This window comes from Eriocheir sinensis, chromosome 66, assembly GCF_024679095.1.
Source record: "Eriocheir sinensis breed Jianghai 21 chromosome 66, ASM2467909v1, whole genome shotgun sequence".
NCBI lineage: Eukaryota > Metazoa > Arthropoda > Malacostraca > Decapoda > Varunidae > Eriocheir > Eriocheir sinensis.
This window is the reverse complement of record NC_066574.1, coordinates 7,436,780-7,451,768: the sequence shown is the minus strand read 5'-3', so window position 1 is coordinate 7,451,768 and position 14,989 is coordinate 7,436,780. Positions and strand designations below refer to the sequence as shown.

The window sequence follows — 14,989 nt, the reverse complement described above, 5'->3', positions numbered from 1 at the left end:
GGGATAGGTGGCGCAGAGGCAGAGTAACCTGGTCGGTGCATCATCCCAGCTTTTCCTCGCTTTTCCACAGGTGGGATGTGCGTACTGCAGCACCGGGGAGTTCATTTGCCCTCACTCCGGCGTGTGTGTGCCGCGGGGCCAAGTGTGTGACGGGGCCGCCTCCATCTCCTCCTGCAGTGACGAGCTCTTCTGCGAGGCCTGCCCACCTGCTCACTTCGCCTGCGACGTGTGTGTGCCCAGGTGAGACGATATGGTTGTAGGGCTAGGTTGTTCAGGAGCCAATCGTGGTGGGTTAGCAGCTTGGATAGGCATGATCTTCCTTTCCTAAAGCCGTGTTGACTCTCACTCAGTAGATTGTTTGCTTCCAGGTATTCTTGGATCTTGTTCCTCACACATTTCTCCTGGATTTTTATAACATGAGAGGTGAGGGCAACCGGCCTATAGTTCTTTGGAAGGCTTTTATCGCCTCCCTTGTATATAGGGCACATGAAGGAGTGTTTGAATAGCGCTGGGACTTTTCCTGTATCGAAAGAGCACTGCCCCAGCTTCTGTAAGGGATGCGCCATTGTTTCAATACTCTCATGGAGCAGGATAGCTGGCACTCCGTCGGGTCCAGCTGCGGAGTTTGCACGTAGTTCCCTTGTGGCCTTCTTTATGTCCCCGGTGGTTATTTGCACTTCTGGCAGTAGTGTGTGGGCCGGGATCTCGGCAAAGAATGTGGTGGGGTCATGGACGATGGCAGTGGGTTGTGGTGTACTGAATACTCTATTGTATTGGTGCATTAACAGCTGACACATTGCTGAGAGGTCGTTTGTTAGTTTGCCTTTTTGTGTTTTGAGTGGCCCAATTTTGGACTACATACTTAACATGAAGCTCTACCCATCACTGCCTTACACGTTAACATTAGACTAAGGAAAAATAACTGGGTGAAAGAATGAGACTTTGTGGGTGCAACTGCAGTAAGGAGAATGTTGAGTAGTGCGTAGGCCTGTCCTTTTTGCCTTAAACAGAATAATGAGTAGGTTAGTTTGGTGCTCAGGGAGTGTAACAGAGGGTCAGAACGTTGTGGGTTTGATTGGGCAGGTAAAGATTGTGAGAAGCGTGTGTGGGAGTGGATCGGTGAGGGTCGCCGAGTGTGTGGATGAATGAGGCAGTAGGCAGGCGAGGGCTTATAAGGGAAGATGTGCATTGCTGTGGATGGTATATACTCTTCTTCTCACAATAGCTCCCATGATTCTCCTTCCCTTCCATTCTGATTCAGACACACACAAATAAAAACATAAGTGAAATCTGCGAAAAGGTAGTACTATAAAAATGAAATAGTTTTCCTTTCATTCAATCATAGAAGATTCAGATTTTTTTTCAGCTTACGTTTTCTATTCCTTTGTCTTTTTGTGGCTCCAGGGAAAATCGGAGCAGAGACTTGAGAGAGAGAGAGAGAGAGAGAGAGAGAGAGAGAGAGAGAGAGAGAGAGAGAGAGAGAGAGAGAGAGAGAGAGAGAGAGAGAGACTTCCATTGTTATCGCCCTTTCTCGAGTATTTTCAGTTCAGAGAGCCACATGTAAGCTTGAAATAGGCAGCCTGTTATCTCTCTGATCCCCCAAAAGCCTGCACTATGCCTGGACCCTCTCCCCTGGCTTACCTGACCCCCCCACCCTTTCCCCTTTCCTGCTTTCCCTCCGAACCCTCTCCCCTGGCGATGAGTACCTGCCACCCACGCCTCTCTCCCTCCCCTGCCTTCTTATCATGCTCTCCCCCTCCCTCCTACCTTCTCCTCCTCTGTGATTCTCTCTCTCTTTTTCCCTTGCCTCTTCTTTTCTTCTTCTCTTCCCTCATCCACCATCTTTTCTCCATTCCCAATACACACATCCATCTTCTCTTCTCTCCCTTTTCATCCCTTTCCCTAAACCCCATCCACCTCCTCTCCCTTTCTCCGTTCTGACTCTCACTGCCCCCAAGCCCCAATCGTCCCTTCCCCTCTCCTTTCACCCACATCAACGTCCCTTCTATCAGCTGGCAGATTTGCGACGGCGTGTGGAACTGCGAGAACGGCGAGGACGAGAGGAAGTGCACAGGTTTGGGCGTGGGCTTGGGCATGGTGGAGGCGGGTATGAGGGTAGCGAGGAAGTGTGAGGCCCCGGAACCCTACCGCTGCCCCTCGGGACTCTGCCTGCCCGAGTCTGCCCTGTGTGACCGCCACCTCGACTGTCCCGACGGTGATGATGAGAAGCACTGCCTGGATGATAATTTTGACGGTGAGTTGGCTGGCTGGTTGGTTGGTTGGTTGGTTGGTTGGTGTTAGGGAGCGGGAGGGGGAGAGTCATACTGGAGAGTTTTTTTTTTTTTTTTTTTTTTTTTTTGTGTGTGTGTGTGTGTGTGTGTGTGTGTGTGTTGATGGTGATTTCTTTTTCTTCGTCTTCGTGTTCTTCGTCTTAATATGGTGGTGATGAAGACATGTTGGTGTTGCTGATGGTGATTTTGGTGGTGAGGTGGTGTTATGAGCCTGGTGATGATGCATAAGAACATTAGAACATAAGAACGGCAAGTTTCTCACCCCCTGAATCATCTTTGTCATCCTCCTCTGTACAGATTCTAACATCTTGATATCCATTCTATAGTAGGGGGACGAAAACTGAACCGTATAATCGAGATGACGTCTAACTAATGGAGGCGGTGGCTGAGTCGTCAAAGTAACGGCCTCGTGTTCAGGAGGACGCGAGTTTCCTCGCAATCCGTGCCACTGCCACTGGGATTTTTCAGCCACCGCCCGCTGGCTTAAAACTACCACATGCTGTCCAGAAAGACCACCTATCAACCCGACTAGATTTCTAGGGATCAAGATGAGCTCTGGGAGGGCAAGGCTGCCAATGCAAGATGGGCGCCAATATAAACACTCCAGAACGAAGAACGGGCTGGGCAGACCATCAGGGACCCAGTAAAGAAGCCCTTGACCGACCACCGGATCCACCGGAAGAGAAGCATAGGCGCAATAGTAAAAAAAAAAAAAATAAGTAAAGTTTGAGGATGACTTCAGCGCTCCTATTGCTTATGCTCCTTGAGATGAAACCCAGTACTCTGTTCGCTCGATTTTTAGCCTGAATGCATTGAGCCCTAGGACGGAGGTCAGAGCTCACAAAGACTCCAAAGTCTCTCACGCCCAGACCTGCTTAGAGGAGTGTCATCTGATGGCACACACACACACACACACACACACACACACACACACACACTTCCAATGCTTCACCTTCAATCTATGACCTCACGTTCCTTTTAAACGCTCACCGTCATCGTAGTGTCCTGGCCGCCTCCACCCTTCTGATCACCACAAGGTATTCACGCAACACCGCCGGGCACACACACACACACACACACACACACACACACACACACACACACACGTACACACAGTCACAGTCACTCAAGGAACCACCCTACCGCTGGGACGACACGCGCCGCTCTGAGCCAGGCATGGATGACGTCACGGCCCCGATACCTCGCTGTTCATGTTTTAAGGGTTCGTTCACACTACAAGCAGAGCAGGGCAGAGCAGAGCAGAGCAGAGCGGAGCGGCGCGGTTAGGTGTTCACATATAAGCAGAGCAGGGCGACCTGCACAAGGATCATTCGCAGGCAACAGCCCGATAAACTCCTCGGTGTTTATCTTGAAGGATGATGAAAAATGTAACGATTTACAAAGGAACATGAAATTTCGTTGTTAAAGCCAAGTCCCATGGCTGTGTGGGTCACTGATGATTGGGTACTTGATGAGAATATCACCAAATTAGCTTTTCTGAACATATGGCTATTATATATCATTAAAGTGTACCTCAACTATGCACAATCTGGTCAGTTTTTGTAATTTTGGCTTCAGCCTAAAAATTCACCGATGCAGATAACTTCTTGGCCATGTTGATTGAAGGGTGGAGCCGTGGAGGACGCTAGCTGCGAACAGCAAAACATTACTGCCGCTACTAACCGTCTGCCCTGCCCTGCCCTGCCCTGCCCTGCCCTGCTTGTAGTGTGAACGAGCCCTAATAGTGTACAGCGGCTATGCTCCGATCCCTTTGGTCGAGATGAGGCAATAATTCAACACGCCGCGCCCTTGGGTGTGAGTAAAGGGCATTGTTTGTGTAGTTTTTCGGGGAATGTTGAGGTTACTCCGCCCTCAGTGACGATATCAGTCACTGAGGCGTATCACACGTATTTATAGTAAACATTTGATCTTCATCAATCCAATCAAACTAAATCGAACATAACCTGAAATAATAAACAAAAAGAACTGATGAGGATTTCAAAAACTTTCAAACCTCAGATTACAGCAATGAAGCTCTTTGCTGTTGGGACGATCCTCTTGGTGCTGGGGACATTTGGTGAGAGAGAGAGAGAGAGAGAGAGAGAGAGAGAGAGAGAGAGAGAGAGAGAGAGAGAGAGAGAGAGAGGAGGGGTGGGGGGAAGGGAGGCAATGATGAGCGGGAAGGAAGGGGAAACGGAGGAGTTCCAAGTGATGTGACGTTAAACATCCTTGTAACGGACCCCTGAGCCTCGCATCCTCCCTAACACACACACACACACACACACACACACACACACACACACACACACACACACACACACACCAGACTTTACATCCCAATTCCTCGCCGTCGTGTGTGTGTTCCTGTAACGGAGGAAGACCCGAGAGGATTATTTTCCATGCCCGGTCTGTGTTCCGGAGGCCATTCTGTTTTCAATCCCAGAGCGGTTTTCTGCCACACAACCGCAAGTCTTCTTAATTTCATAAACGTTCACTCAACAATTATGAATCTTCTTGTACTCTGGACGGTCATCGTGCTGGGGCTGGGCCCCCTCGCGGACAGTACCGAGGACGCGGGGCTCCGGGGGCTCCCGGAGAAGGAGACCCGATGTGCCGCCCTGGTGCAGGCCGCACTGAAGGAGTACATAAAACTTTACGAGGAGGGACTCCAAGATTCACCAGATGTGATGAATCTGATATTGACAAGACTGGGAATCGCTCGTAACGGCACAATGAAGACCATAGAAAGGAACGTCTTTAATAACACCGATGAAACGGGACATGAAACCGGAAAAAAGACTGTTGTTGAGAAGATGACGGAGACTGACGTAGCACCCAACGGAACTGTAACAAAGACTTCGGAAACCACGGTCGATATAGATGAGGACGGTAAACAAAGTGGTGAAAAATCTGTGACCGAAAGTGAAACCATGACGGGACAGACTCCAGATAATGGGACCATAGCACGAACAGTGGACGTTAAAAAGGTACTGGACGAAGAGGGCAATGAAGTAAAGGAGGAAGTTGTTATGAAGAAGGAATTGATAGTACAACCTCCCACCAATACGACTGAGGAAAAGCCGCGGGACAATGAAGACGCAAATCTTATCGGTCCAAAAGTAGGGGCGGACGACAAAGGTGAAAACAAAACCGAGTTAAAACATGATGCCTCAGGAAAGAGCGACGGACTTCAGAAAGCAGAACTAACAGAGGAAATAAAGGAGATTCTGCCCGGCAATATAACGAATGAAGTGTTAGCAAAACAGAAAGAAGAACAGCTTTCTCCACAGGAAAGCACTATTGTGACATCTGTGGAAAGGAAGAATGTTACAGAGAAGGATGATGGACTTGAGAAAGTAGAACTGACAGAGGAAATAAAGGAAATTCTGCCCGGCAATATAACGAATGAAGTTTTAGCAAAACAGAAAGAAGAACAGCTTTCTCCACAGGAAAGCACCAAGGTGACATCTGTGGAAAGGAAGAACGTTACAGAAAAGGATGATGGACTTGAGAAAGTAGAACTGACAGAGGAAATAAAGGAAATTCTGCCCGGCAATATAACGAATGAAGTGTTAGTTAAAGAGAAGAAAGAACAGCTTTCTCCACAGGAAAGCACTATTGTGACATCTGTGGAAAGGAAGAACGTTACAGAGAAGGATGATGGACTTGAGAAAGTAGAACTAACAGAGGAAATAAAGGAAATTCTGCCCGGCAATATAACGAATGAAGTGTTAGTTAAAGAGAAGAAGGAACAGCTTTCTCCACAGGAAAGCACCAAGGTGACATCTGTGGAAAGGAAGAACGTTACAGAAAAGGATGATGGAAAAGATGTCGAGAAAGAAACTGTAATTCAAAAAGAAGTCGAAAAGAATGTGTGTGATAGCGACATCAATGAGGTTCGTAACGAAAAACATCTTAATGAAACAATTGAAGACTTGAAACACCAAGTTGATGACGTGAAAAACAAGATTAAGGAAGAAAAAGAAAAGGCTGAAGAAACAAATGCTACGCGTAGCCCATGCGTCGTAAAAGAACCAAGTGCTGCCCCTGTCATTCAAGAAGGTAACGTCGTTGAAAAGATAGTCCCTGCTGTGACGCCGGCGAAGGTTGCCGAAAAGATTCATCCTACGGTGACGGAAGGGGAAGTCCCCGTTGAGACAAGAGAGAAGGTTGTTGAGCAGGCTGCCCCTTCGGTGACAGAGGAGATCGTAAGTGTCTCTAAGGAGCAAGAAGAAGTCCCTGTTGTGGCAGAAGAGAAGAAGGTTATTGAAAAGATTCATCCTACGGTGACGGAAGGGGAAGTCCCCGTTGAGACAAAAGAGAAGGTTGTTGAGCAGGCTGCCCCTTCGATGACAGAGGAGATCGTAAGCGTCTCTAAGGAGCAAGAAGAAGTCCCTGTTGTGGCAGAAGAGAAGAAGGTTGTTGAAAAGATTATCCCCTCGGTGACAGAAGGAGAAGTCCCGGTAGTCCCTCAACAGGAGGTTGTTGAAACAGTTGCCCCATCGCCGACAGAAGAGAAAGCTCCTGTTGTGACACAAGAAAGGGCTATTGAGCAGAATGTCCCACAAGAAAGGGTTATTGAGCAGAATGCCCCACAAGAAAGGGTTATTGAGCAGAATGTCCCACAAGAAAGGGTTATTGAGCAGAATGTCCCACAAGAAAGGGTTATTGAGCAGAATGTCCCACAAGAAAGGGTTATTGAGCAGAATGTCCCACAAGAAAGGGTTATTGAGCAGAACGTCCCACAAGAAAGGGTTATTGAGCAGAATGCCCCACAAGAAAGGGTTATTGAGCAGAATGTCCCACAAGAAAGGGTTATTGAGCAGAATGCCCCACAAGAAAGGGTTATTGAGCAGAATGTCCCACAAGAAAGGGTTATTGAGCAGAACGTCCCACAAGAAAGGGTTATTGAGCAGAATGCCCCACAAGAAAGGGTTATTGAGCAGAATGTCCCACAAGAAAGGGTTATTGAGCAGAACGTCCCACAAGAAAGGGTTATTGAGCAGAACGTCCCACAAGAAAGGGTTATTGAGCAGAACGTCCCACAAGAAAGGGTTATTGAGCAGAATGCCCCACAAGAAAGGGTTATTGAGCAGAATGTCCCACAAGAAAGGGTTATTGAGCAGAATGTCCCACAAGAAAGGGCTATTGAGCAGAATGTCCCACAAGAAAGGGTTATTGAGCAGAATGCCCCACAAGAAAGGGTTATTGAGCAGAATGTCCCACAAGAAAGGGTTATTGAGCAGAATGCCCCACAAGAAAGGGTTATTGAGCAGAATGTCCCACAAGAAAGGGCTATTGAGCAGAATGTCCCACAAGAAAGGGTTATTGAGCAGAACGTCCCACAAGAAAGGGTTATTGAGCAGAATGTCCCACAAGAAAGGGCTATTGAGCAGAATGTCCCACAAGAAAGGGTTATTGAGCAGAACGTCCCACAAGAAAGGGTTATTGAGCAGAATGCCCCACAAGAAAGGGTTATTGAGCAGAATGCCCCACAAGAAAGGGTTATTGAAAAGGTTGCCCCAGAAGAAAGAGTTATTGAACAGGCTGCCCCTACGGCGACAGAGGAGATTGTCACTGTTTCTAAAGAGAAAGAAGAAGTCCCTGTTGTTGAAACAGAGGAAAAGGTTCCCGTTGTGACAAATCAGACGGTTGTTGAAAAGATTCATCCTACAGTGACGGAAGGGAAAGTGGTGACAGAGGAGATTGTCACTGTTTCTAAAGAGAAAGAAGAAGTCCCTGTTGTTGAAACAGAGGAAAAGGTTCCCGTTGTGACAAATCAGACGGTTGTAGAAAAGATTCATCCTCCGGCGACAGAAGAGATTGTCACTGTTCCTAAAGGGAACGAAGAAGTCCCTGTTGTTGAAACAGAGGAAAAGGTTCCCGCTGTGACAAATCAGACAGTTGTTGAAAAGATTCATCCTCCAGCGCAAGAAGAGATTGTCACTGTTCCTAAAGGGAAAGAAGAAGTCCCTGTTGTTGAAACAGAGGAAAAGGTTCCCGCTGTGACAAATCAGACAGTTGTTGAAAAGATTCATCCTCCGGCGACAGAAGAGATTGTCACTGTTCCTAAAGGGAACGAAGAAGTCCCTGTTGTTGAAACAGAGGAAAAGGTTCCCGTTGTGACAACTCAGACAGTAACAGAAGAAAGAGTTGTCAATCAACGGGAGGTTGTTGAGAAGGGTGCCCCCTCTGTCAACGAAAGCGTAGTTTCCATTCCAAAGAGGGAGGAAGGAGTAGTTTAAAGAATTGCTCCTGTTGTAAAGAAAGCAATTACAACAGAGTAGTGATACCAGGTTGCTGTTTCTCTTATCTATTTCATTGAACCTCACCGAACTAAATCTAACGTAACTGTATTGGCACACAAAATATGACTGCCAAGGCTGTTCCACTCATCCACAACTCTGATCGTAAACCAGTTCTTGCCTAAGTCTTTACTGAATCTTGATTTATTCAGCTTAAAGACATTACTACATGACCTATCCGGCTCTTCTACATCTTACAGGTATTACAACAAATAATGTATGATTTTTTTTATTAATATATTTATTATTTTATTGTATTCATTATCATTTTTGTTATGTTATAATTATTTATTATTATTATTATCATTATTATTATAATTATTCTTAGTAGTAGTAGTAGTAGTAGTAGTAGTAGTAGTAGTAGTAGTAGTAGTAGTTGTTGTAGTAGTCATCCCGTAGATATTGATAGAGAGATATAGACAGATAGAAAGATAAGAATGATATAATTAAACAGCTCGAAAGACAAGAAACCAAAATATACAAATGAAAAAACAGAGAAAAAGATTAAACGAAAAGATGATAAATGTGAATAGATAGATAACAGATAGATAATATGTGAATACGTGAAAATGAAAGAAAAATAAGTACGATAATCAAACACAACACGCAAGAAAGAGAAGAAACCGAAACATTTAAAGGACAAAAAGTAAAGAAAAATTATTGAACGAAAAGGTAATAAATGTAATTAGATAGATAATAGCTGAATGGATAGATAAGTAAAGAAATAGGCGTCGAAATGCGAGAAAAATAAGTCAACAAACACCTTTTTTTAGTCTATGTCGCCGGTAGAGTTTTTTGGGGGGGCGAGGCCTAGTGGTCGGCCCCAACCCATAATGGCGCAGGTCAGGTGTTTTTTTATAGTGGCGCCGTCTTGCTTGGCTCATACTCTCGCGGGGCTATTTTTTATTCTTACCTGTTGCATATATTTACCTCACGACAAAATGAGATGAAATAATGAATAAATGAAATGGTAACTGCTAATATAGATAGATAGTGGGTGCATATAGATAAATAAGCTTGCGTCAAAATTGGGAAAATCACTAAACAAGCAAAACATTACGCTTATTCCTCCCAGCTGCATTTTTTTTTACCTCACGACACAAGTGGACAGGTAGATAGGCGATAGATATATTGATAGATAATTATATAGATGTCAAAATGAAAGTAAAATAAATAAACATGAAAAAACTTACAAATATCCCTTTCACCTGCATTCATTTACCTCACAACACAGGTGATCATAATAACAGGTGACAGACATACCCTAGATAAGCGATAGATATATAGATAGATAATTAAATAGACGTCAAAATGAAAGTAAAATAAATAAACAAATGAAAAAAAACTTACAAATATCCCTTTCACCTGCATTCAACTACCTCACAACACAAATGGACAGGTGATCACAATAACAGGTGACAGACATACCCTTACCTTGGTAGTGGACAGGACCACGACGGAGGCATGGGGGGGGGGTGGGGGATCTTGAAGGCGGTGACGGTGACGAGGGACATGTTTGTTGTGTAGACGGGGATCGGGTGCGTTACGGATGACGGCAGCACGATCGTTGACGAGACCTCCTTCAGCGGGATGTATTCACCATTGGGAACCAGATGGAAACACAAACACAACACTAAGAGAATAACAGCAATCACAATCATCAGACCTTCACTTCAGGCCTCACCACACGGGCGCCCCTTCTTTTAAACTACTGAATGGCTCCTGACGCCTGACTATGTACTGGTGATGTAGTGATGGTGATGAAAAATGGTGTTGCCGGTGTTGATTTTGGTGGTGAGCTGGTGTTATGAGCCTGGTGATGATGCATGTGTGTACTGGTGATGGTGATGACGAGTGTGGTGAAAAATGGTGTTGCTGGTGTTGATTTCGGTGGTGAGCTGGTGTTTGATGTTCGCGTTTTTTTTTTTTTTTTTTTTTTTTGTGGTTTGCTTTTTCTTCCTCCGATTCTCCTGTTGCTTTTTTGGTATGTTTGTTTCTTCTTCATCTTTATCATCTTATTTTTCTACTGCTTCTACTTCTTCCTTTTCTACTTTTTGTCTTCTTTTCGTCACTCAGAACACTTTCATCCAGGCTCACGTTTTACAAGTTCATTATCCTTCCTTCCCTTTCGTCTTTCCTCCCTTCAAAACTCATCAATCGTTGGCCATTTCTTCAAACTCCTTTCTTTGCAGTGCCGCGCTACCTCTCCGTCAGCGTGCCACCTTTGTCGCGGGGGCAGTTCGGTGGTACCCCCAGCCGCCTCGTCACGCCCCCACTGGAGCAGCCGGAGGGCATGGCAGGTGTGCTGGCCTTCAGGTACCGGCTGGACGCGTGGACGGGACCCTCCAACCTGACCCTCACGTGAGTCCCTCGATATGGCAACACTGTTCAAGGGTTGGGGTCGCATCTCAGTTAAGAGTCTCTCTGTGTTTCTTTCTTGTGTATTTTTGCGATGGGTGGTTGCTCATTTGATGTTGCTTTATTTCCAACACTCGTATATATAAAGTCTTTCTCTTTGTGTTTCATTCTTGCGTATAATCGTGCTGTGCTTTCTTGTTTTGTTGCTTCGTTTTCAACATTCGTAAGATGGCAACCTTCTCTTTGTTTCTTTCTAGCGTATTCTTGCTGGATGGTTGCTCCTTTGATGTTTTATTTCCGACACTCGTATGCTATATTTTTCACGTTTTCCTTATCTGTGAGAGGTTAATAGGAATGGAAGCTAAAAATAGGAGCATAGGGGGGGTAGAGGGAGAAGAAGGCATACTGACAGCGCGAGAGCAAGCGCAGGGCGGCAAGGGCGTGGTTCCATTTCTTCTAAAAGTCACGAAGAGGCAAACTGTCTAGGTCAATATTATAAGACACTTTCAGTTCTCGCATCATCTATTTCTAAAGGTCAAGGAGGGGGTCACTCGGGTTCTATTGAGTGTTTCTTTAGGTTCATGGTACAGAGGAACGGTCACACTACCACCAGGGTCATAAAACTACTCCTGGATATGCCCACAACTACGAAAGCCTTGGCAAATATGTAAACTTGGGCGACGAAGTGATTTGATTCTATCTTCTTCTTCTAAAAAAACCAAAAAACCCACACGCATTATTTGACAAGGCTTTGACCCTGTGGTAGTCTGATCATTCTTTTGTGCCGTGAACCTACAAAAAACACTATATATAGCGGCGTTCTCTTTGTGTTTCTTTCTTGTGTATTCTTGCGCTGGGTGGTTGCTCGTTTGATGTTGCTGTATTTCCAACACTCGTATACGTAACGGCCTGCTCTCTGTGTTTCATTCCTGTGTATGATGGAACGCGATTGATCTCCTTTTCGGCCTTTGGAAATAGTTAATGTGAGGGGCGGCATCGTCTATAAGAATACCGAGCTGTGTGTTGTCGGAAATGTAGGTTCGATGTCCAGGTTCCCTTATTTGTGTGTTGCTCCAAAGGCGGTTCCATTTTCCATTCCCCTTGTCTGGATGTTGGGGGTTCACAAGTATCTCTGTCCTCATTCCCCCCCACCCCCCACCCCACACACACACACACACACACACACACTCCTCTGAATTCTACACTACACCCCCTTCACTCAGTCCATCTCAGTAAGTAAGGCGGGTCCATTGTCAAGGGTGGGTACTCTCAGACGCATCCCCTTTCTCACATCAATAGTTTAAAAAGACCAAAAATAAGGTCAATAGCGTTCTGACGAGTGTGTGTTTTAGGTTCACGGTACAGAAGAAGAGTCAGACTACCACCAGGGTCATTAAACTCAACAATTTAAAAACGCCAAAAATAAGGTCAATAGCGTTCTGGCGAGTGTGTGTTTTAGGTTCACGGTACAGAAGAAGGGTCAGACTACCACCAGGGTCATTAAACTCAACAATTTAAAAAGACCAAAAATAAGATCAATAGCGTTCTGACGAGTGTGTGTTTTAGGTTCACGGTACAGAAGAAGGGTCAAACTACCACCAGGGTCATTAAACTACACCCTGGAAATGCCCAAAACTACAACATTAAACCGTGTCGAATATGTTTGCTTGGGCGCCGTAATGGTTTGGGATATGGCCCTGTCGTCTTGTCTGGTTGCTGGAGGATAACTCATAGCCATGTCCCACTACCCCTTCCCCCCCTCTGAAGGTTACACTGCTCCCCCTACCCCCTACACCCAGCCCCTCTCAGTAATGTAATCTCTCCTTCTTTTACGGTTGTTGGGAGAGAGATAAGGAAAAGTAGAGGGGAAGAGGGAGAGAGGGAGGGTGAGAGGATGAAAAGGGGAAGGGAAAGTGGGAGAAAGAGAGAGAGAGAGGTAAGAAGAAGAAGAAGAAGGAGAGGGAGGGGGGAAGAAAAAGGGAGAGTGGAAGGGAGAGGAAATAAGAGGGGAGAGAGAGAGAGAGAGAGAGAGAGAGAGAGAGAGAGAGAGAGAGAGAGAGAGAGAGAGAGAGAGAGAGAGAGAGAGAGAGAGAGAGAGAGAGAGAGAGAGAGAGAGAGAGAGAGAGAGAGAGAGAGAGAAGGAAAAGATTAAGGAGAGGGAGGGGGGAAGAAAGAGGGAGAGTGGAAGGGAGAGGAATACATAGAAATACATAGGAATACATTGGAATACATACACGTGGCAGCTGACGCGAAGCAAACAAGTCACCAGGGTAGAAACAGCGACACATACGCGACACATATACCCGAAGACCAAAAATATAGATAAAAAAGGAGATAATCAAAAAATATTTCAAAGGAAGATAGCAGACCCTTTCCCCATCTCCACCTCCTCCTCCTCCCCCCTTCCCTCCCCCCCCCTCAAAGAAACCATTTTTTCCCATTAGAGATGGTCATTAAACTTCACAGGGAGAGAGAGAAAATGAAAACGCTAAAGTTTGAGTGTTTTTTCCACCCTCATTATCCTTCATCGACCCAGCTATTCGCCTCCCACTCTCCCCTTCCCCCCTCCCTTCTCTCTCTCTCTCTCTCTCTCTCTCCCTTATTCTTATTCTTCCTCTCCCTCCCCCTCTCCCTCCTCCCATCCTCTCTCTTCCCTCTCCCTCTCCTTTTTTCCTCCTCCTCCTCCACATCTCCCTCCCGTTCGTATTTCCTCTCCCTCTTTCTTCCCCCCTTCCTTCTTCTTATTCTTCCCCTTCTTCCCTCTCTCCCTCATTCTCCCATTTTCCCTTCCCATTTTCATCCTCTCACCCTCCCTTTCCCTCCCTCTTTCCCTCTTCCCACTCCACTTTTCCCTCCCTCTACCCACCCTTCCTTCTGCAGCGTGGAGGTCGTGGACGCCGAGGACTCTTCTGAGGGCGTGCGGGCGTGGGCGTTGTGGCGGCAGAGCGGACACAAAGGACGCGAGTGGCTGACGGAGAATGTGCTGGTGCCGCCGATGCCTGGGGTGACCAAGTACAAGGTGAGGGAGGCAGGTGATTCGAGGGAAGAAGGAGGAGGAGGAGGAGGAGCGACGCAGGAGTGACTGAATGGAAAATGTCTGCAATGGGGGATCAGATACAAGGTGGGGGAGAGCAGGTGATACAAGGTGTGTGGGGTGGGGTGGGGAGAAGACGCAAGAGTGACCAGGTGGAGAGTGTCTGGCATGGGAAATCTAATACGAGGTGAGCCCGAATGTACTGTGTCGCATAATGGTCCACAGTTTACTTCTCAGGAGTTTAAAGATTTTGTAGATGACACCTCGTGGTAATGAAACAGATGATTTAATCCTAAGGTGAATAAGACGAGTACAGGATGAGTATGCCAGGTAGAAGATCACGGAAACAGATACGATAAGGCAGCTGTAAGGTGTATCTGAGGCCGAGGTGACCAGGTAGTACAAGGTGATTAAAGCAGGTATAAGGTGTGTGATATAGGTATAGGGTGACGATAACAGGTGAGGAGGTGGTGAGGTAGGCAGGTTACAAGGTGAGAGGAAGCCAGGTACAGAGTGTGGATAGGTGGATGACTTGTTTGAAGGAGTGACCCAAGTTTATGCCTTGCAAGTGCCGTACATATTCACAGGTAGATCTAAGAGGTATGCTCAGGTGTGCTAATGGGTAAGTCAGAAGGGGCAAGGAAGTCATCAGATATTTTTTTTACAGCAGAGGAGACAGTGCAAGGGCGTAAAAAAAAAAAACAATATGAAAAAAAAAGCCCGCTACTTACTGCTCCTAAATAGAGTTGCCAAAAAGAAAAATCAGTTTCGGAAGGAGAGGTGTCCTGATACCCTCCTCCACATTTACAGGTAGTCTTAAGAGGTATGATCAAGTGTTCTCATGGGTAAGTCAGAAGGGGCAAGGAAGGGTCACCCAATATAAGAGATCAGTGAAAAGGGTATGAAAGAAAAACTAATTGATGAAAACGAGGTGGGAGAGGAATTTTTTTTTTTACAACAAAGGAGACAGCTCAAGGGCACAAAAATAGGAAACAATAATA

The 14,989-nt window shown here is 46.0% G+C and overlaps 2 protein-coding genes across 15 annotated transcripts in view; both read left to right on the top strand.

Moving 5' to 3' along the window:
* The window catches only part of LOC126987674 (uncharacterized), a 195,143-nt gene that overhangs the window by 160,659 nt on the left and 19,495 nt on the right, over positions 1-14,989 (top strand). The window contains exons 25-28 of the mRNA XM_050844800.1: positions 71-240; positions 2,013-2,254; positions 10,789-10,957; positions 13,835-13,973. Of these exons, the coding sequence (XP_050700757.1) occupies positions 71-240; positions 2,013-2,254; positions 10,789-10,957; positions 13,835-13,973 (720 nt within the window). The remainder of the gene's footprint in view (positions 1-70; positions 241-2,012; positions 2,255-10,788; positions 10,958-13,834; positions 13,974-14,989) is intronic.
* Positions 4,755-8,613, top strand: LOC126987815 (titin-like). 14 transcript variants are annotated; one of them, XM_050845210.1, is made up of 3 exons: positions 4,755-5,593; positions 6,071-7,918; positions 8,054-8,613. In XM_050845210.1, exons 1-3 carry the CDS (start codon positions 4,796-4,798, stop codon positions 8,534-8,536), a joined length of 3,129 nt encoding a protein of 1,042 aa, XP_050701167.1. In that variant the 5' UTR covers positions 4,755-4,795; the 3' UTR covers positions 8,537-8,613. The 14 variants fall into 14 exon arrangements, with proteins under 14 accessions (XP_050701167.1, XP_050701160.1, XP_050701161.1 ...); XM_050845203.1 differs by having other exon boundaries at positions 5,753-7,918; XM_050845204.1 differs by having other exon boundaries at positions 4,755-5,911.

Coding starts and splice junctions, on each gene's coding strand:
- LOC126987815 (XM_050845195.1), top strand. CDS start 4,796: ATGAATCTTCTTGTACTCTGGACGGTCATCGTGCTGGGGCTGGGCCCC. Junction 7,919..8,053: donor TTGTTGAAACAGAGGAAAAG/GTTCCCGTTGTG, acceptor ACAGAGGAAAAG/GTTCCCGTTGTGACAAATCA.